General features: G+C 38.8%; 1 protein-coding gene across 1 annotated transcript in view; it reads right to left on the bottom strand.

The window, feature by feature from the left end:
- TRPC7 (transient receptor potential cation channel, subfamily C, member 7) overlaps positions 1-18129 on the bottom strand; it is a 70553-nt gene extending 52424 nt beyond the window's left edge. Inside the window, exon 1 of the mRNA XM_014947800.1 lies at positions 17356-18129. Within this exon, the coding sequence (XP_014803286.1) occupies positions 17356-18108 (753 nt within the window). The 5' untranslated portion in view covers positions 18109-18129. The remainder of the gene's footprint in view (positions 1-17355) is intronic.
- Between the last annotated feature and the right edge of the window lie 2567 nt (positions 18130-20696).

Raw genomic sequence — 20696 nt, 5'->3', positions numbered from 1 at the left:
TAGTCATTTCCTGCTTTTTCTAACACTGTTGTGCATGTGGAGTTAAAAATGTCTGATTTTGCTCTTTTAAAAAGGCTGATGGTACTTGTCATTCACTGCAATATCTCCAAGTACCCTATTATTATCCGTTGATTATGTTCTAAATGAACTCTGTCATGTCTCCACATCTGTTCAAAACCACCCAGATTTCTTCAGAAAAGAGCTGTTTCATGTCATAGGGATACAGGCTGAGTAAAAAGTTAAATGAAATGAGAAAAAGTAAGACCTGCAAGCTATCTTGGCTAGTTAATGGAAAAAAAAAAAAGAAAAAAAAAGACTATTTCAAAAGCAATCACAGTCAAGGATTGAAAATGAAGTTCTTCATCCAAGGGATCCTACTTCTGAAATGCCAGCATTGCAGGTGCACCTCAGCTGGCACAGAGAGAAGTCTGGCCTCGATGCTGCAATATACAGTGAGCAAGTCTGAGGTTTGATGAACCCCTCAGCGCAGGTGAACTTTCACCAGCAACTGAAGTGGGGCCAATAGTTCAGAAAATAAGAGGATCAAACCATTTTATATGCAATTGCAAACATCCTCCAGCTCAAAATCATTTCTGAGACTTCGCCTTTCCAGTCCCAGATTCAGGAACACACTTGGGTTGATGTTTAAGTCCTGCTGATGCCAATGAAAATGAAATACTTGCAACAACGTGTTTCAGTGAAGCACCGAAACAATCTTCCTTCTAGGTATGTGCAGTTTTTTTGGTTGAAATCATTGTAGATTATTCACTGCACAGCTGTTACTGGAAATGGGGCACACACCCACAGGACAGTGCCTGACACACAAATACAGAACAACCTGTGGAAGTGCACTACTCATGAAAATCACACCATATGTCACTATTGAGGACATATAATTAAATCCACTCTAATAATTGCTTCCAAATAACATCCACAAAGAGCAGGGCAGGAATCACAATTCATCACTCATTCCAAGAGATAATTCCAGGATTAACAATTTTTACTGGTATCCTGTATACAAATAATTGGTCTGTTAGCATATGCTAAAGATTCAGGGGCAGAGTTGTGGTCAGAAAAGCGAGCGTCACAGAGGAGTTTCCTTTTGAATATAGAACCACATATCTGTCTCAGAATGATTTAATCTACAGACCTTTTTCTAGAAAAAAAATAAAGGAACCCAATGCTACTGTCTCAGAATGATTTAATCTACAGACCTTTTGCTAGAAAAAAAATAAAGGAACCCAATGCTGCTTATCAATACTTTTTTCTTTTTTTTTTTTTTTTTTTTTTCAAATAAAAGAAGGAAAAGGGGTACAGTCAGAGGACGACGATAATCTACAGACCTTTTGCTAGAACCAAAATAAAGGAACCCAATGCTGCTTATCAATACTTTTTTCTTTTTTTTTTTTCCGAAAAAAAAGAAGGAAAAAGGGCACAGTCAGAGGACGATGGCTGTGTATTAAAGCCACCATTTCTCAAGGGCCCTTTCTATGGTATATTGTCTGTCTTATAAATCTGCTCCATTGGAATTTGAGGGCTTCCACACAAATCCAAGATTTCTGGAACCAATGGACATGAACATCCAGCATCTGTGACTGGGGCTCTCATAGCACCAGGAAGGCTCTGAGTGCTCTCAGTGTGTTCACAGATCGACTGCAAGGCACAAATCTGCTGAATCCCACCTCCTGTCTGTGATCAATGCAGGAGCTGTGTGCTTGGCAGTAAATCTGGCATTTCTGGGTAACATCAAATTTGCTGTGCAAATGAAAGCTGTAGGTACACTGCACAGAGCCTCTCTTTACGTTTCCTTGAAACTCTTCATTCTTTGTATATAATCTACATCACACATATACATATATAATGGAGAGAAATTGCTTCATTGCTTAGATTATCATTTTGAGGAGAAGCAGTAGAGAGGAAATAAAATGGAGAAGTAATCCTATAAAAATGAAAAGAAAACTCCCCCAAATGAAAGTGGTTGTAGAAAGAAAATAAAGGTAAGAGAAAGGAAAGGAGGAAGGGAGCAGAAAGCCAGTAATACCTGCTAGATTTGAAATGAAAATTTTAAATAAGCCCTCATGTCAAATATTCAAAGTGCTTATAAATATTTACCAATTAGATATCACATGAAATATGCACAAGCCAGTTTTAGAAGGACAAATTTCCTTCTAGGTATTTACACTGTCTCTGACCAGCCAGATGTCTAGGAATGCAAAAAACCATAAGGCCTGTGGGAGGGAGAAGAGACACTAGGAAATGGTCCTGCACTGATCCTGCTCACGTAACAACGTTATCATTTGAAGTGCATTGAGCACCCCTTCCAAAGAGCTCTGACGGCTGTGCATATAACTGCTGACACATTTGAATACAGCTGAGTGCAGTTCTATTATTTCCAGACTAAATGCCTACACGCATAGCCTATGCCAAGGCTGTACAGTTAATTTTCCAGAAAGCACAACATCCCGTTAGTTTATGTTCTATTGCTTCTTAAGTGGCAGCACATCAGTGATTTTTTTCTTTGGAGCTTTGGGTGTACTGTGTCATATTCAGTGGGCATGTCTGAAAATACAGCCAAGTGCTCATTTAAAGCATTTCCCTACTCAGGTGGATGTTGTTAAGTATGTCTGGACACAGCAACAGATGCTGCTGGTTCATTTTTTCAGTGATCCAGACCTTGACTTCTTCACCCCCATCGAGCATAATATAATAAGCAATCTGTTCAAATACAAGAGTTTGATATTTCAAAAGTGTGTCTCTATTGCTTTCCAAGCAATTTGGACCTTTCTAAATGGAGCCAAGATAAATATGGCAACTGTTTGTTCTCTGCAGAACGCCAGGCTGCAGCACAGGGGAGCAGAGGGGCAGTGCCTCCGGGCAAAGGGTGGTTTTAAATCCTGTGAGCAGTGTCAGGAGACACCAAGGGATGAGTCCAATGAAAGAGCCCAAGGACAAAGCAGACAGTGCTGTTGACATTATTTTTTGGCCACAGAAGTCCAGAAAACAACAGTTAGATTTGACTGAGAACCAAAAATTATATGGCTTCCAATGAGCCACGATATGGCAACTGTTTGTTCTCTGCAGAACGCCAGGCTGCAGCACAGGGGAGCAGAGGGGCAGTGCCTCCGGGCAAAGGGTGGTTTTAAATCCTGTGAGCAGTGTCAGGAGACACCAAGGGATGAGTCCAATGAAAGAGCCCAAGGACAAAGCAGACAGTGCTGTTGACATTATTTTTTGGCCACAGAAGTCCAGAAAACAACAGTTAGATTTGACTGAGAACCAAAAATAATATGGCTTCCAATGAGTCACCAAAAATAACATCTCTTGCATCATTACAAGGATTTCAACGGCAGTTGCACTGACTGATTTGCCTTAACAATTTTTTTTGTGTGGCTCTTTTCTCCTCAATAGGCTAGACTTTCTAGCTGCAATTCATCTCTTCATGCACACTGCAGAAGCTGATCTCTAAGACAACGTATCCCTTGAATAAGGGGATAAAGTAGTAAAAAAAAAAAAAAAAAATCAATCAAAACACTGACTTTGGATTTCACCTTATACCTATTTTCTGATCGATATATCAAATCATTAAAGAAGATGGTGTTAATTATTTCTGTGATGGAGTTAGCAAATCTCTTAAAATTTGCTACTGTGCTTTTACAGGACCCTTCACAGCTCCAGGCATATGTATAACCTTCAACAATAACTTTTCCACTGTCAAAAGCAGCAGAAAGGATAGGCTTCCACCTCCATGTTTTGTTTCTATTCTTTAGCGTTCTAACTACTGTGTATCTACCAACTCCACTGAAAATTGCTTCTGGGAAATTGTTCATTTTTGTGACAAACATGGCTTCTGTGGGACCAAAACCAATGCATAAATTTTTCAGTCCCTTTCCATCAATAAAAACGTTGGAAAATACAAAGTACTTCACTTTGATATCCCCCTGAAACATTTTAAAAAAATAAATCGAAACAACAAAATTCTTTCAAATGTATTTTTTTCTATTTTTTAATCTAAAATTAATGGATGAATTACTTGGGGGAGTACAGGCAGGAATCCGTTCACATAATCCTAGGAGAAAGCTAAGGATTGAGACTGAACACAGTTCCTGACTCTAGCCAAAGTTTTAGATTCCTTAGCATAAGAAATTTCAGAATCAGTCCACTCCTAACTTTTCTTATTACTTATGTTAATTTCTCTGTAGATTTTCAAGACCTGCCTGGATGCAGTCCTGACTAGCGTGCTCCAGGGAATCTTGCTTTAGCAGGGCAGTTGGACTAGATGATTTCTAGAGGTCCCTTCCAACTCTGACAATTCTGTGAATTTTTTCTATTTGAAACTTATTTTAAGTTTCCCGTACATGTGAACTCTCTCTACACTGAAATTAGTGGATTACTTCACTAATTGAAATCCTCATCTTGAACAGAGTACAATCTTTTTTTTCAATACGTGTCTAACAAGTTGCCCAAGAACATCTCCATCTCCTCCACTCCTTTCCCACAATGTCACCTTCTTCCTGACAAATACCATTACTGAGCATCTCCGTAGCACGCATGCATGTGGAAACATCAGTGCTATTCAGCATAGAACTAATACCCTATTTTAAGTCGTTGAAGATATTTAAATATACTTAGAACAGAAATCAGGTTGGTTGACAATAATTTTTTTAAAATTAGAGTATTTAAAATCTCAGGGTTGGCGTAGCAGCTTTTCAGCATAAGATGGCATTTGATGCTTGATGTACTTCTCTTTCATGTCGTCTCAGCTGGTTTTCAAACCCACGTCAAAAATAAGCCACATAATTTTGATTCCTCAACTACTTAAAATGTAGCTTTTTTACCTTCTTGCAGATTTTCCCAGCTCATTTGAATGTTTATGCTGAAGCACCTGTTTTCAGAAGATAAACTATTGCATCCCTGAATGTCACATAAACAGGACAGGCTATACAGAGGTATTAACTGAATGCTTTGGCACGCAAAATGCAAGGAATACACACATTCATTGAAGGAGTGGATCTGTCTCCCTGTGCCCTGTCAACTTCTTTTCTTTATTAAATACAAACCACACATTTCAAAATAATACTCTGCTAATTTTCTTGGTGAAGAAGACTTTAGGATCTGTCAATGTCAGAGACAAAAGCAAGCTCAGGATGACACGGTACGAAACTCCCAGTCCCTATCCATTATTTTCAAATATTTGATTGCTCCTTGCATGGGAATGTGACACAGAGAAATGGTTTTTCTTATTTTTAAAAAAGGCCATTGCAGTAGAGGACATTTTGTCTCAACCTTACTTTTATCAGCATGCAGAAAGAATTTCTCTTTTACCCCCAGAGGCATTTCATAAGGGGAGGAGTCCAATGTCGTGTTGGGGTAAACTTCTTTTTTTTGCCACCTATTCTGTTTTCAACAGAGCACTTGCACACAAGACAATGGGCAGCAAATCTGCAGCTCTGATGTGCCAGATGCATCAAAGCACAAAATTTACCTCTGGGTCAAGCTCCTCATTTCACATGCCATCCCTACTTTTTCTCTCTGGCATTTTTGCATTTTTATTACATTCCTCATCTGTCTGTTACAAGCTCCACTGGGGAAGATCCACATTTCCTACGTGGTTTGAGACTGAACAGATAGCTCCCTTGTGCTAAAGGCATTAGCCACTCTCCTTCAAGCTCTTTTCAGCTCAGCTGCTTGAAGCCCCCATGTTTCCTGAAAACCAGGTGGGAAAATCAGGGAGAAAATAATGGATTTAAATTTAAAGCAATTGTTTGCTTAACATAGCTACATTTATCCCCTAAAATGAGCTAAATTTGGCACTTTCAGCTTGCTTAAGGAACACGTTTATATCTTCATATGCAATATGATTCCCATCTCTCATGGGAATTTTGGCTACAAATTGCCATTGACAAAGACTCCTAAATCCAGCCTGCAAGTGAATGCTGGCTTAACTGAGAGCCATGATACAACTACATTGATAACTAAAATAACCATATGTCTTCCAGATCTCAGACAGCCATCTACCAGAGTGTCCAGTGTCCAGCAACAGCAGCTCCTTGGAAAACTAGTCACCAGCATCAGAGTGAGTGAAATTCTGGTCCCCACAGCACCCAAATAACAACTAAGCACTTTAGAAAAATGTGATCCCAGCTGTAGAGTCCTGGCACTGTGTACTCTTGAAAATAAGGACATCATCCTATCTCTAAGGGCAGACTTAGAAGTGATGCTGAAGCACTCTCTTAAGCAGAAATATGAACATTAAAAGTGTATAATTACTTTTTTCTGTTCTGAAACGAGTCCAAATCCTGGGGCTTGGATAGTGACAACGAAACCACACACTTGGCAATGAGCAATTTCCACGGGCACCGGTGTAAAGTTCCCTGCAATAAATTATAATTCAGGAAACTGCAATTTTTGATCATGTAAATGCCAAAAAAGCATAGGCACTAAAGTACCTAGGACCATTTTATGGCAATGTAAAATTGTTTGTATACCATTCCTGTTTATCCACAATCCAGTGGGTAGTCTGCCTAGAGGCACTGAGGATGAGTTCATTATAATTATCTACAATAACAACAATTAACAGCACAATGAGGGATAAACTAAATCACTTCCCATCTGCATCCTCTTTAATGTTGGACTTGAGATCCTGAGAATGTGTTACTTCGTTTACATTCGTTTACAATATGATATTAATTCCCTACAGTGCCTTGGATAAACGTACCTGACTCCGTTCTCCCATCTGCTGATCTAGTAGTATTATTCTAGTCAGAGCAATAGTCCTAATTATGCTCATTTTTAGTTCCAGTGGATATCCTTGCCCAATATGAATAATGAGCAGCAGTCTTTGGAAACCCGTCATCTTGCTTGTAATAAACTGCCTGGTTCCTAACTATTCCCCAAAAGACAATGCTGGTATTAGCTGAACGCTTGGGCATTTGGTGTTAGTAATTAAACACAAAGCTTACCAATATTGTATTGGACTGATATTGCAATAGTGATAGTATCATTTTCTGTCTGTTTTCCTCACCAATAATTTGATTTTGTCTTTCTGAAAAATGTCTTTCTCTTTGGTGCTCCAGAGTACCCTCCTTCTTGGTACCAAGGGGAGGAGGAAGGGTAATTGTATTACTGTGTAATTTTATACCAGCAAATGCTCTGAGAAAACCCTCTAAGAGGAACGGTGAGTGTGCTAGTAAGGGCAAGCTCAAAACCATACAAGTTCTGTACTCACTGCAGAGGACCCAGTGACTAGGATGGACAGGGCCAACACATTTTTCCTTTCAAAACACCCAGCTGCAGGTGGCAGGAGCCTTCTCTGCATAACCATCGAGTAGGTGCACCAGTTTGAATACCAGGACTCATTTTGCCTTGCACGCTCAGTGGGTAAGAAAGGAAAACACTGTCACTGTTAACTAAACACAGGCAACTGGCCAAATCGTTCCCCCTATTTATCACGGCGCTACGAGCAGCTGGCAGCAAACCTGGCAGAGAAACTCAAGCTGCTCCTCTGCGGAGCTGCAGCGAGGGCCACGGCTGAGCACAGTCCCGGGCGGTTCAGCTCTGTTGCAGCAGCTTCCATCTGCTTGCACGAACAGAAAGTCCCCTGGCACCTGGGCTGGGCAGCTGGCAGAGCAGGCAGAGGCAGCACAGAGGAGTTTTTCACCCCTTTGCTGCTTAGAGACTGGAGAGACAAAGGTAAATTTCTGTGGGACACCCCCAGATTGTTGGGAAAGGTTGTGGTAGAGCATAAATCCTACCTACTAATGCATCTGCTGATCCATTAGTTTGCTGTGATGGATCTCTTAATCCAAGGTGCCATCTCCTATTTCTCATTTGTACAAAGAGAGGGATCTATAAGCAATGGTCAGCCTCAGATCAGACCCAGCGGTTAGTCCACCAGCTTCACTTTACAGATTTCTTTCAAAGGGTGAGGATGAAAACACGGTTTCAAGAAATCCTAAGGTGATATGACAGTCAAATGAGCCATGATTTTGCCAGCTACTGGGGTTTTTTCTCCAATGTTAAAGCTGTTACAAAATACAAAATGTGAAATTAATAACCTTGTGGTAAGCTGAAGATTTTATGTTTAATTACATTTTGAAAGCATTTCTAAACCATTTGTTGCCTGTCAGCTGGGTTTGTGACAGTCATTATAGCTGTTATGTTCAGCCTTCTAAGCATCTGTACTGAAAAAGCTGCTGTAGAGGAGCAGTGCTTGCACACAAAAGACTAACACAACGCAGGCAAATCATCTTCATTCCGCAAATCAAAGTAATCTCTAAAACCAAACAATTTTCTTAACATCTTGTCTCTGAGAAGCAGAAATGGGGCGAGAAACAGGTATCACAGCATCAGTGTTGCTAAAAGGGCTCCAAAAAGCCAGTTAAATGCCATTTATATCCTCACACCAGATAGCTACTGACCTTTACTCAGCCATATGTGGTGTATATGACTCTACAACACACATGGGCACTGTATTAATTTAATTTAACCTTATTTCACTTGCTTTTATATCACAGTAACTTTAACTTAATATAACCCAGTATTTAACCTTGCCCTCATACACATCCCTTCCACACACAACAAATTATCTCAAAATGTCAGGGTTTTTTTTCCTTCTCTTAGTCAAAACATTTTATATTCCTTATTAACATGTTACAAGCTTTATTATGCTTCACTGACTACAAGAGATTGTCTGTATCAAAGGTAAATGACTATCCCCTTGTATTCACTATGAAAAGTTCAGGTTCAAGGATTAAAACTCTAAACTCCTTTCTTCTAAAGGAGTTCATAAATTCAATATGCTCCAAGTTACTCTATATAAGATGTCACACACGCAAATGTATTTCCTGAAAATCACAGCTCAGTAAAATTAGTTGCCACTAAGCCTTGGTAGTTCAGAATGAATTACGAAAGTCACCTTACATAACAATAAATAATTTCTAAATTCCTCCAACGTACCCAGGGTTTAAGAACTATATGGAAAATCTGGACTTAATACAATCATCACAGCAGACAACAAGATGAAGAAAAATAAAAGTCACCAGCCATTTATGCAGAGAGAAGGCATACTGACAACCCAGTGCAACCCAGTTACTGGAGTGTTGAAGTTTCAGATTCAGAAATATAATATCAGATGGTTTTGGTAGGGGAGGAAGTATTTTGTCAACTTTTAAAAAGGCTTTCTTTTTCGACCAAAGTTAGCTGGGAGATTTTAACAAAAATATCACTCCATCATCCATAAAGTAGGTTTCAGATTCAGAAATATAATATCAGATGGTTTTGGTAGGGGAGGAAGTATTTTGTCAACTTTTAAAAAGGCTTTCTTTTTCGACCAAAGTTAGCTGGGAGATTTTAACAAAAATATCACTCCATCATTCATAAATGACCTAGTAGGCAGTGGCCAGGGTCCAATTTTATGCGACTGCTCAGTGGCTAGTGCTGTCACTAGAGTTACAACTTTCACGAATAATGGTCTTATTTTTTCCAGGTGCAGATGTGGGCTGTGGACAGCTGAGTTATACCCTTCACTATGAATCACAGCATCTACTACTATGTTTTACTGGGAATAGACATAGACAGATGTTAACATACCTTCACATTCACAGATACAAATACATTTTTTTCAAGATAGCTCCAGGCATCACAGTTTTGGCATCGGTTCTAAACCACTCTGAAAAGCTTTGGAGATTTTTCTTCTCATACAACATTTCAAAACCATTTTGCTTGGGCAACGTGCCAGATAGAAAATGATTTAATCACAGAACAGACATAGAAAGAGCACTTGCAATAGCAGCTCTCAAAAGACAGAGGATATTTCTTAATTTATAAATATGTAAAGAGAACAAAAGAAGAGTCACAAATTTGGGGTTTTTTCTTAAGGTCAGGAGGGTTCTCAACATCCATTTGTCACAGACTCTGCTACACATCCATGCAAAACATATCTGCAATTAATTAATTTAGTTCTCGAGACAAACCCAATGTGGCATTTATTATTAGTGGATTTGTCTCTAAAAAAGAACAGCATGGGGAATGAGCCTTCATGTACAGAGTGAGTCTCACTCAGTGAGCCAAATACAAATTTCACTACAAGGATTAAATGCATTCTCCTTCTACCAGGCTGTTTCCGTGATCATTTTTAATTTCCTCTCTTATTTTAATACCAGCTTTGTTCCAACAAGAAGTTAAAATTTTAATAATAGGAAATTTGTTTTCCTGGTTTACTGGGATTTGATTCTGTCCTTGATTATGAGTTGGGTAATTGGTTGTACCTGCTTATGTATTTGATTTGCACGAGTGAAAATTTCAAAATAATCATAGCTTTTAAATGCACATGTTTTTGAGGCAGTAGAGAAAAGTAACTTTTAGGTGAGAGGGGAAAAAAAGAAGAAAAATTCCTTTTCTTTAAAGTTAAAGAACACTAAGCCACATGCCTGGCCCCATCTCTAAGAAAAAATAATGTTCTCAATAAAAACTGACCTGGAAAAATTCATATCCAAAAAACTTGAAAAAAGATTATATATTACTAACCTATCTTTAGAAACAGGAGTTTTCATGATTTCTACATAATTGCACAACTCTTGGCTATGTACTAGCAGTGTAAATGCATTTAACAAAGTGTACATTTTTGTTCTTTCCCAGGTAGGATACATATTTAGATTAAAAAAAAATATCAAAAAGTGAGTCATCCTCTTGACTTTGAGTACCAAGATGACTTCAAAGGCATCAGGGATCTCCCTTAGAAAAGCCAAAGGTACTGAAGTAGCATAGAGCCAACGGGAGAAGCAGAGAACAAGCTAATTAGAACATAAATTGCAACACAAAAAGGGTCTGAAAGGGATCTTCTGGCCCAGCCACATCAAAGCCCAGTGTCATCAGGCATTAATTTGGGATAAAGCTGAATAACCCAGTGGCCTGCATTCTCAATTAGAAATTTAGCAATGAGAATCAGAAAAGGTAGCAGAGGAAAGGGATGCAATGGGAAGAGGTGGTTTTCACTCCCAAGCAGCTGCTTTTTGGTTGTCAGAAAACACACAGGAGGAGAAATTAACAGTTGCTTCACTTCTCCATACAAGGAGCTGGTGCAAGAAACAATCACTTTGGAATAGCAAACACTCATACACTCAAAACTATATATAATGGTGATGCTTAATTTTCAAAAGAGGAATTTGGTAAGATTTATGATACTCTTGCAGGAGAAAATATAAACAGTAATAAAAAGGATTAAGTGCATTCTGCCTACCAGGCCAGATTTCTGAAGTTCTCTTCTGTCTTCCTAAAACCCAGCAAAGTGTAACAGCAGAAAAAAAGGAAGTTGCACAAATACAGACATCAATCTACAAAACACATCTCCTTTGTGGAAAAAATAAATAGAAAAGAACAGAAATTCTGGAAAAATAAATGAAAACCTAAAGCAAGGGGAGATAAAAATACTAAAGCCTCAAAGAGTGCCTTCCTGAAATAATAAATATGACTCAAAAAGGTGTTCCCAAACATATCAGAAGCAAGATATTTGCCAGAGTGTATGTTGAGGTGAGAGACTACGAAGGGATAAAAGGATCACTCAAGGAAGAATTGGTCAGAATGGAAAAATTAAGTGATTGATTTACAAGAGTGTTCATGAGGCTAATTAGGGAGGTCCCCACACCAGTCTCTTTCTTTAATAGGAGATGAGTTTCAGGTGTTATGGCCAATCCGTCAGCCCTGAGAGCAAACAAGTCTTAGTTTGTTCAGTTTGGGAAGGAAGCAGAAGTTCCAAGTGCAGTCTACCAGTTTACAGCCTGATGGTTTTCAAGAATTTTTCTCTTTTCAAGTTCACTGTTGTCGTTCCTTCTCACATAATATTTCCCCTGCCTGATATTTTGCTTCCCAATATTTTCTGCCCTTTCCTATTTTTTTATCATTCATTTCCAAAAACAATAGTCTAATAATGATTTTTTTAACTCCATGGAGCTTGTACTTTTTCCTGCCAAAATATTTCCCAGTAAAAACCACAGAGTTCAACTTTTGCAGTCATCTTGTCTTTCCAAGTTCTCTTAGGCCTTTACATAATTTTTATATCTTATGTTCCTTATATTTATTACCATCTCTTCTTATTTTCTTACAAATTTAAAAAGAAAACAAAGCTATTTATTTTGTGTTTGAGTGGTTAGACTTCTTGCATTAAATAAAATTTCACTAAATTTAGCAATCAACGTGGGGAAAGTTTACAATCACTGATGTATTTATCCTCAGTAATGCCCATGATTTGCAGATGAGAAATGAAGAGGTTAGGAGGTTTTCTTGAATGCTGCAGAGCCACAAACCCTAAAAAGCTGCAGCTTCTCAGCAAGATATAACCAGATATACCAGTTCTTATTACTTTGCAGCAGCATTATGGTGTCATCCTCAATTCTCAGCAAGATATAACCAGATATACCAGTGCTCATTACTTTGCAACAGCAGTATGGTGTCATAAGAGTGGTGGATCTAGTCCCCATTTCTCATTTGCAGAGATAAAACCAGAAACACTGAGAAGATTTACAAGGTCATTTCTCTTAAAAAAGTGTAGGCCAAGCACATCCTGTGAAGTTAACGATTTATATTTAGGTAGAAAAAAGGTGGGGCTGACTTACTGGAGCAAGAGCTGTGCTGCAGGAATGCAGATCATCCTTAACAGATAGAAGTCATTGAGTCTCCAGAGCCCTTTTGCCACTCTTTCAGCATCAAGAGAATCTGGGGAATTATGCCCTTTTGCCACTCTTTCAGCATCAAGAGAGTCTGGGGTATTGAGCCTCAGCTGTTTTACATTACTGCAGCCCCAGTGAAACAACAAGCAGCTCCTAGCAGGCATATCTCTGTAGGCATCTACACACTTGACTTGCTGTCACACAAGCCATCACTCCCCACAAATAGCATCACAGCCAGTTGCAGTCCATCTGCCAGCTGATCCTGGACATGATGCTCACCTGCACACAAGAGCAGGCCCACAGCTAGAGTCTGCTTTTAGTTCCCAACAGTTTTTAGAGAAAGGACAACAGTTAAAAGAAAAGTGACAGCAAGAAGCATATAATTTAGAAACAAAATATGTTATGCTGTAGTAAATGAACTGACAATGTTGGTAGGATTGATAAACAAAGACCATGCACCATATGTCTTCCAGATGTTGGTTCTGATCATGCCTTCAGTAACATTTTAATCAACAGGAGCTGAGATCTGTTTTACCACTTACGGTTGGTGAGGTCTTTCCATAGTCTCCTTTGTGATTCTATAATTTAATTCGTCTGGATTGTTAAATGGAATGAATTGGCTGATTGTCTTCATCACAAGGACATTTCCTGACATACACAAACATGTAGTCTAATCTGAGAGCGCGCAAAGCTGTAGAACAGACCTGGGTATAGAGTGGGGTCTCAGCAGAAACAGGAGTGCACAGTCATATCTTTTAAAAAAGAAGTAACCACAGCTATTGATCTGTGTTTCACTCACTGTTTCCAGGAGAGGGATAGTACTATTGAGCCTAGTACTGCTGTTAAAGACACTTGCAAGGGCATTTCCTCCAGACTGTTTGTGAGAAATGTAATCTCCTAAGGAGTTTGATGGACATATGAAAATGATTCTCTCGACTCTGCTTTTAATATTCCAGTCTTAGAAATCAGACATATGGCTGCAGACAGCTGGTAACTGTGAAGACATCTGCATATGGTTTCACACCAAGGTGACACAGGGAAGATTGATTTCTCGGGACCAGAGGTGAGCAATTCTCATCAGCCTGGCTCATGGGTGATGACTTGTTCATATGGACAAATCCTGGCTCTTTTATTCACATTGAAAGTGACATCAAGCTTTCTTGCATGAGCAAAAAAAAACCTCAGAACACACTATTAGATGAGAGAAGGACTATTTGCTTTATGATGCAGGCCCAAGGTTTGCCAACTTTGAAAGAAATGGGAACGTACACAGATTTTTTTTCAATTTGAGTAAAAACGTAGATGAGAGAAGGACTATTTGCTTTATGATTCAGGCCCAAGGTTTACCAACTTTGAAAGAAATGGGAATGTACACAGATTTTTTTCAATTTGGGTAAAAACAAAGCATGGTCCAGTAGCCTCAGGTGTGTAACATCTCCTTTTAAAGTCAGCTGTGTTTAACACTCAGCTCTACTTAGAAGCTGTAAAATATCGTAACACAGTATGAAACATAGATAAACTGATTGGGAGGTATGAAGCTATAATTTGCCTAGAATCCAAGATGGCATTTCATTAGTGAGCATGCTTCTGCAGACTGTAGGCACAACTGGGTGGGAAACTGAGGGTTTCATTTCAATTAAAAATCAAAAGTAAAATTAAAACAGAAATATAGGACAAATTTAATGTGATTTGTAGTTTTCCCTGAAGGGTGGAAAACAGCCATTAGTCCACTGATTAAAAGATAAAACTGTTTTGAGGGAGAAAACAAATAACTTCAGCCTAGCGGAGCTGGGATCCCTCAAATCCCCAAAGGGGGAAAGGTTGCCTGCTCTTCCTCTCTCTTTCCAAGGGCAATACAGACCAAGGGTGTAACCCAGTGGACTAAATCAGGCCTCTGATATGTATTTCCCTTGCTCCAGTGGATGCCAATTTTTTAATTTTTATTTTTTAACACAGAATGAAAACTGGAAAGAATGCGATGCTTATGCAAAGACATTTCATAAGAACTGCAGTGTATGGCTGAATCTTAGCAATTTAGGGTGAGAATAACCTACTCAGCTTCTGCCACTGTAAATAAGAATTGATAAAATTTTCACCTATTAATCCTCATGGAAGTCTCTCTTAAACTGTGGCCAACCACAGCTAATGCAACTTTTCTCCTTTAAAGTGGTTCAAGTGGATGCTTTGTTTCACTTTTCACATCTGTACAAAGATGCAACTCACCTAAAAATTTTCATGTTCTCTAAAAACGTAGTGTATGTACTGGCTCCTCAGTCTGATGTGCTGAGTGGTGCCGTTGCATAAGAGATTTAGGGCAGCAAGCAGCAGGTGAGAGGTACTGCATTTATCTTTTAATTAGTTCATGCTAGGAGTTTCTTCAGAGGTAGGTTATCTAACCCCTAATTACTATTTGTCCACCTACATTATTAAAATGTTACTTGAGTCCTTCTGTATCAAGGACTTTTTGTACCTCCTGAGAACTGCATTGCTAAAATTGCATATAAATAACTACTCTGAAATAATCCCAAGTGATAATTTTATAAATCTGTTGAGCACCAATTGTAATTACAGAACTTTAGCAATAAAAATTAAAAAGTCTAGTAAAGTATTATTTTAAGTCACAAAAAAGTGTCCTCTGGAGCTTGTCTGACTCCATAAATTTTCATCATTTCTAGGCTTCTTAAATACATTTTCAACAATCACATCCATCTCTAGAAACAAATTCTCAAAATGTCGTGTTCTGTGAAAAAACCTACTGTTTTATTAATACCCTATTCCACATCACACTGATTATGTTAAGAAGAATAAATATTTTTGCATAAATACATACAGCAGATTCTTGTCTACAGAGAGAATACATTATAATCTTGAGATGTTTCTTATTTCTGGAAGCATTAATACACTAAAGGAATATGACAACTTTGAGGTTGGGTGCTTCTGAGGTACATAGATGTGTGTTGCACAAAACCTTCCAATAAGGCAACGAAATTGGAAAGCCTTCGTGGAAATATAGTAATTTGGCAAAGGGTTTCTAATGATTTTCCTGTATTGATTTACTGGCGTGCATTTGCCAGTGCTGGGGAGGTATAACCACCATGAGAGTATTTAACATTTGATTGCTTGTTTGCTCCTGGAGGATTCATGTAACTGCCAGTGCCAGTCTAGACTGTGCTGGCAGCTCTGTGAAGAAAAGAAGGGATTCTGGTAGGAATAGGTTTGCTTTTCTGCAGCAAGACACTTATCAGAACTGACAAGAATGCAATTCTGAGGCAGCTCATGCTCCAAACCATCTATATTTTTCTACTGAAGTGAAGCTGCAGCATTAATGAGATATTAATGTTGTTAACTGTGGGTGTGACCCTGCAGTGCTTTCACACTTGAGTAATCTCACTCCAGCAGCCAGATTCACTGAACACAATGAGGTGGTTGTACCAGGACCGAATGCCATACAAGTAAAAACTCCCTTTCAAATTGTTATGTCTTTCCAATTCTAATTGCTGTGGGTAAAATGAGTTTGCAAGTTTTTAGCTAATTTTATTGCCAAAAGAACTCCATGGTTTGGGTATTTTTTCCTGCTAGAAACTTACTACAGACCGTCAAAGGCAACAGTGTGAGAACGTGATTTCTTGCCACTTTTAAATTAGAGAGTAGAGCTACAAATCCTGAAATGGATGCTTTAACACTTGAATAGTTTTCTAAATTAAAAATAATGGATTCCTGGCAGGCATCCTACCCCAGTTTACTCACAAAATAGATTTTATTACCCCAGTGTCACTATAGCTGCACAATAGTCATAAGTCAGAAAACAGTCTTATGTTGATCACTGAGCCACTGAAAATTAGTTTTTTCATGACTAATTTATTTTAGAAACTGAGACAATGCTATTTATGTCATGTAAATGACTTAGAAAAATAATGCAAATGATATTGGACGTTTACAAACTCATTATGGTAATGGGAATCTTGAATAACTTGTAAGAGAGTTCTGCAAGTTCCACTGTTGTTTGGCATGATGATAAACTTCATAGCAATCTCTTGATCATTCCCCCCTCCTTTTTCATGAAATTAATCATATACAGATGCAGTACTAAACCATTAGGATGCAAAGGAATTTCAGTTGTTTTACAGAGAACAAAAACTGCTTAATTTATACCTTTTATCATTGTAACAGAACTAGATGTGCCGGATTCTTAATCCGTTAAACCAGCCTCTAGAGCTCTGACTTTAAAATAGATTGCTTAATCAAAAAGACTTACCTTTCTTACAAAAAATGAGTCTCCATTTAAGTAATAATCTAGTTCCGTTAAACCAGCCTCTAGAGCTCTGACTCTAAAATAGATTGCTTAATTAAAAAGACTTACCTTTCTTACAAAAAAATGAGTCTCCAATTAAGTAATAATCTAATATTTATTCCTGCTGCAAACTAGAGATTCTAAACAATCACACTGTGCAACATAAAGACTCCAAGTAAGGATGGCTCTGCTATAATATGCAATATTCAGTTCCAAATATTTATTAACTGGAGAATGCGCAGTGATTTGAATCTATGGATAGTTAACACATCTGCTGGTTTCTGTAGCTTCTCTTTCCTCCCCCAACCCCTCAAACGGCAAACCAAGACTTGATCAAACATGTAAAATATACAGTAACCTGAATGTATTCAGCCCAAGGAGAAAGGCACAGCGGTAAATTACCTTAAATTCAGTTTCAATGTTGGCTAGTCTGGCCAATTCATTGCTTAGCTCTAAAGCAGTAAGGACAGGGTCTTCACTGGAAAGAGACAAATAAGCAGCACTGGCTAATCCTTTGTAGGCATTCATTCTCGATCGAGAGTGACTAAAGGAATCTTTCCTCTGCTTCTCAATACATTCATTGCACTTGCAAAAATAGTCATGTGGCCTTTCAATCCGCGCGCCTTTTAGAAGTAAGATGTGAACAATTTCATACTCCTGGCAGTGGGCAGCAAGTATGATAGGGGTAATGTCATGGGAGAAACGAGTTCCGTCTTCATCGTAGGCATAAAAATCATCATCTCTCAGTTCCTGCTCGAGGGGACTGAGTGTGAGACGTTGTCCTTGTGCAAAGGCTGGATGGTTCAATATTGCTTCTACAATGCGCACGTATCCTTTACTGATTGCTAACAAAAGCGCATCTCCAACTCGAGCAAGATTCTCCTTTTTGAGGAGAAGCTCTGTCACTTCCAGATGCTCGTTCCCCACAGCTAACTGTAGCGCATTTTGTCCCATATAATCGACGCAATTAAAGTTCAAGGTTTTGGATTCCTCCAGCATTTTTCGCACAACAGGAATGTTGCCATATTCTGCAGAATCGAGAAAACGTTCCTCTTCTGCAGTCAGGCTGGTGCCTTTCTCATTGAACATGTAGGCTGGGCCCCGGATGGCCTGCCTCCGGCCCTTCTCCCGAAGGGTTGTGTGCCTTCGATGCATGGTTTTATAATTGCTGTTTCTCAACCTGCAGAAAACCAGAAAGGAACGTTGGTTATATTCTTGAAGATTCATAATCTTATATACCCTGAAATAAGGTTAGAAATGTCTCATTATGATCAGGTCTTGCCAACTTTTTCTCCAGTTGTTTAAAATCATTTGGGATACATGTGGAATAAAGAAAATTATTTTTCTGAACAACAGAGAAATTCTCTTCTGACTTGTACACCCTTCTGGATTTCAACAAGGATACACAGCATATTCCTAACTTGAGAAATAGCAAAAAAACCCTAAAGTATTAGCACATTGTTTTCCATTTTTATTGTTTAGATGTTCAGTACACAGTATTTAGGGGTGATATCCACAGCTTAATCGTTCTCCTAATTACTCTTGAGTTTTATCCTTGAGGGCACAAGGCAAGCTAAAGAAAGTTAGCAGGACACCCTACATCAACAGACCTTGGATCAGGCCAATAAACTATTTTCCATAAAGTTAAAAAACATGCTTCTAATTTTAAACACAGAGTAACAAGGATAAATATAGTGCGTATTCTGTTGTATGAAAATAACTGAAAACCAACATCTATCTGTCTTATTGAAACATTCACACTTTGCATTCCGTGGCATCTCAATGTTATTTTGCTTTTTTCATTTTTTTGCAGTAGCATCTCAACAAAATCAGAGTCTCTCTTTTGTAGCCTAAGCACGTGGAGTTAATTGCCATCCTGAGCCCACAGAACGTGCAGCCTGAGTAAAAAGGTATAAACAACACCTCTTTCACAAAAAGCATTTGCACTCAGTCCAATAGCAAGTCCTAAATCACTTGGGTAAAATTTTCAGGAGCCTCTAAGTTGCACTGGGCAGATGTAACAAATAAGCAGGTGTTAATGCGCAGTGGGTGGCAAAGGTTCATCTTTCCATGCTCCATCTGTTCACCAAGTCGGTTTTGACCTTCAGTCAATGAAAAGTTCATGTGTTGCCCTGAAAAAATACTACTGGAGTTTGAAAGAGTTGCTGTGAATGACAAGAAGGAAAGGTGCCAGGAGACAAAGTGGAGCAGAAACGTTGCTTTCAGTAATATGTTTTTTTGGAGAAGAAAAGCGTAAGCCAATCAACCAAAATTGTGGGGAAAAATGAGGGTATCAGAAATACCCAAAATGCTTAAAGTACCAGGACACAGAAATTCTCAACGTAGCTGTTCTTAGGAAACTAACATATACATATGTATCTATTATTTTAATTCATCATTTTTCTACTGATCTAGAACAGAAAGCTAGTGCTGCAGTTTCAAACAAATTTTACAGCAAATTTTTAGCAGCTACATTAATATTTAAGTAAATCCTAAGAAAGCAATTTTGTGATTATACAAAGTTGAAATTGAGGTTCATAATCACAAGCCTCTCCCCCTCGTCTTGAATGCATCAGTATAACAACTTCATAAAAACTGGAAGAAATTGAACATATCATCCCATGCTCCACTGAGAGATAAACTGTTATATTAATCTTAAAACAAATCCCTTCCAGTGTGGTTGAAAGTTGAAGAAGTACACAGAAATGAGGGACATAAGAATAATGAAGGAGCTATAGTTAAGTAAATTATTTCCCAAGATTGCCTGACTTTTCCTTTAAGAATAAACAATAACAGCTAAAAAAATATACTGTCGACATATCTAACATTAACAGGGACACAGAAGTCTCTAAAGCAGGGAGTAAAATTGGGGCCCCTTTGAAGTCTACGAGGACAAAAAATTGGGGCCCCTTTGTCCTGCTGGAGGACAGCTCGAGGGACAGGCTGAGGGAGCTGGGGTTGTTCAGCCTGAAGAAGAGGAGGCTCCGGGGAGACCTAATAGCAGCCTTCCAGTACCTGAAGGGAGCCTACAGGAAGGCTGGGGAGAACCTGTTTAGAAAGGCCTGTAGTGACAGGACAAGGGGCAATGGCTTCAAGCTGGAGGGGAACAGATTTAGATGGAGATTAGGAGAGGGTTCTTCACTGTGAGGGTGGTGGAGCACTGGAACAGGTTGCCCAGGGAGGTGGTTGAGGCCCCTTCCCTGGAGATATTCAAGGTGAGGCTCGACGAGGCCCTGGGCAACCTGGTCTAGTTGGGGGTGTCCCTGCTGACTGCGGGGGGGTCGGACTAGATGGCCTTTGGAGGTCCCTTCCGGCCTGGGCAATTCTATGATTCTATGATTCAGAAACTGTATTTTTATGTTCTGAAAACATTGTATGGTAAGATATTTGGCAGCCTTGTATTTGTTGTTATATTTAATGGAAGAAGCTCAGAAATATGGAACACTTCCAGCAGTGAGGAATCTATTAGACATTCTCTTGATGTCCAAATATAATTCCTGATAACTTGTTCTTTTTTTCTTAGAAAGCTTTTCTCTCCTGGTATGTTATTGAGAATCCACACATGGGACAGATAACCTTACCATTATACCCAAGTTTAATATAAAACCACGTAAAATATTACCATTGGCCCAGTTCTAGGATTTTTGCACAGAAAAGGAGGTTAGTGTTTGGCCTAGAGCTACTTGCCACCAGTTTGTTGTATATACAATAACATGCCAAAAAAAGGACCTTCATTTCACTTT

Source organism: Calidris pugnax, unplaced genomic scaffold (genome assembly GCF_001431845.1).
Source record: "Calidris pugnax isolate Ruff unplaced genomic scaffold, ASM143184v1 scaffold27, whole genome shotgun sequence".
NCBI classification, from domain to species: domain Eukaryota; kingdom Metazoa; phylum Chordata; class Aves; order Charadriiformes; family Scolopacidae; genus Calidris; species Calidris pugnax.
This window is presented reverse-complemented; position numbering and strand designations above follow the sequence as displayed.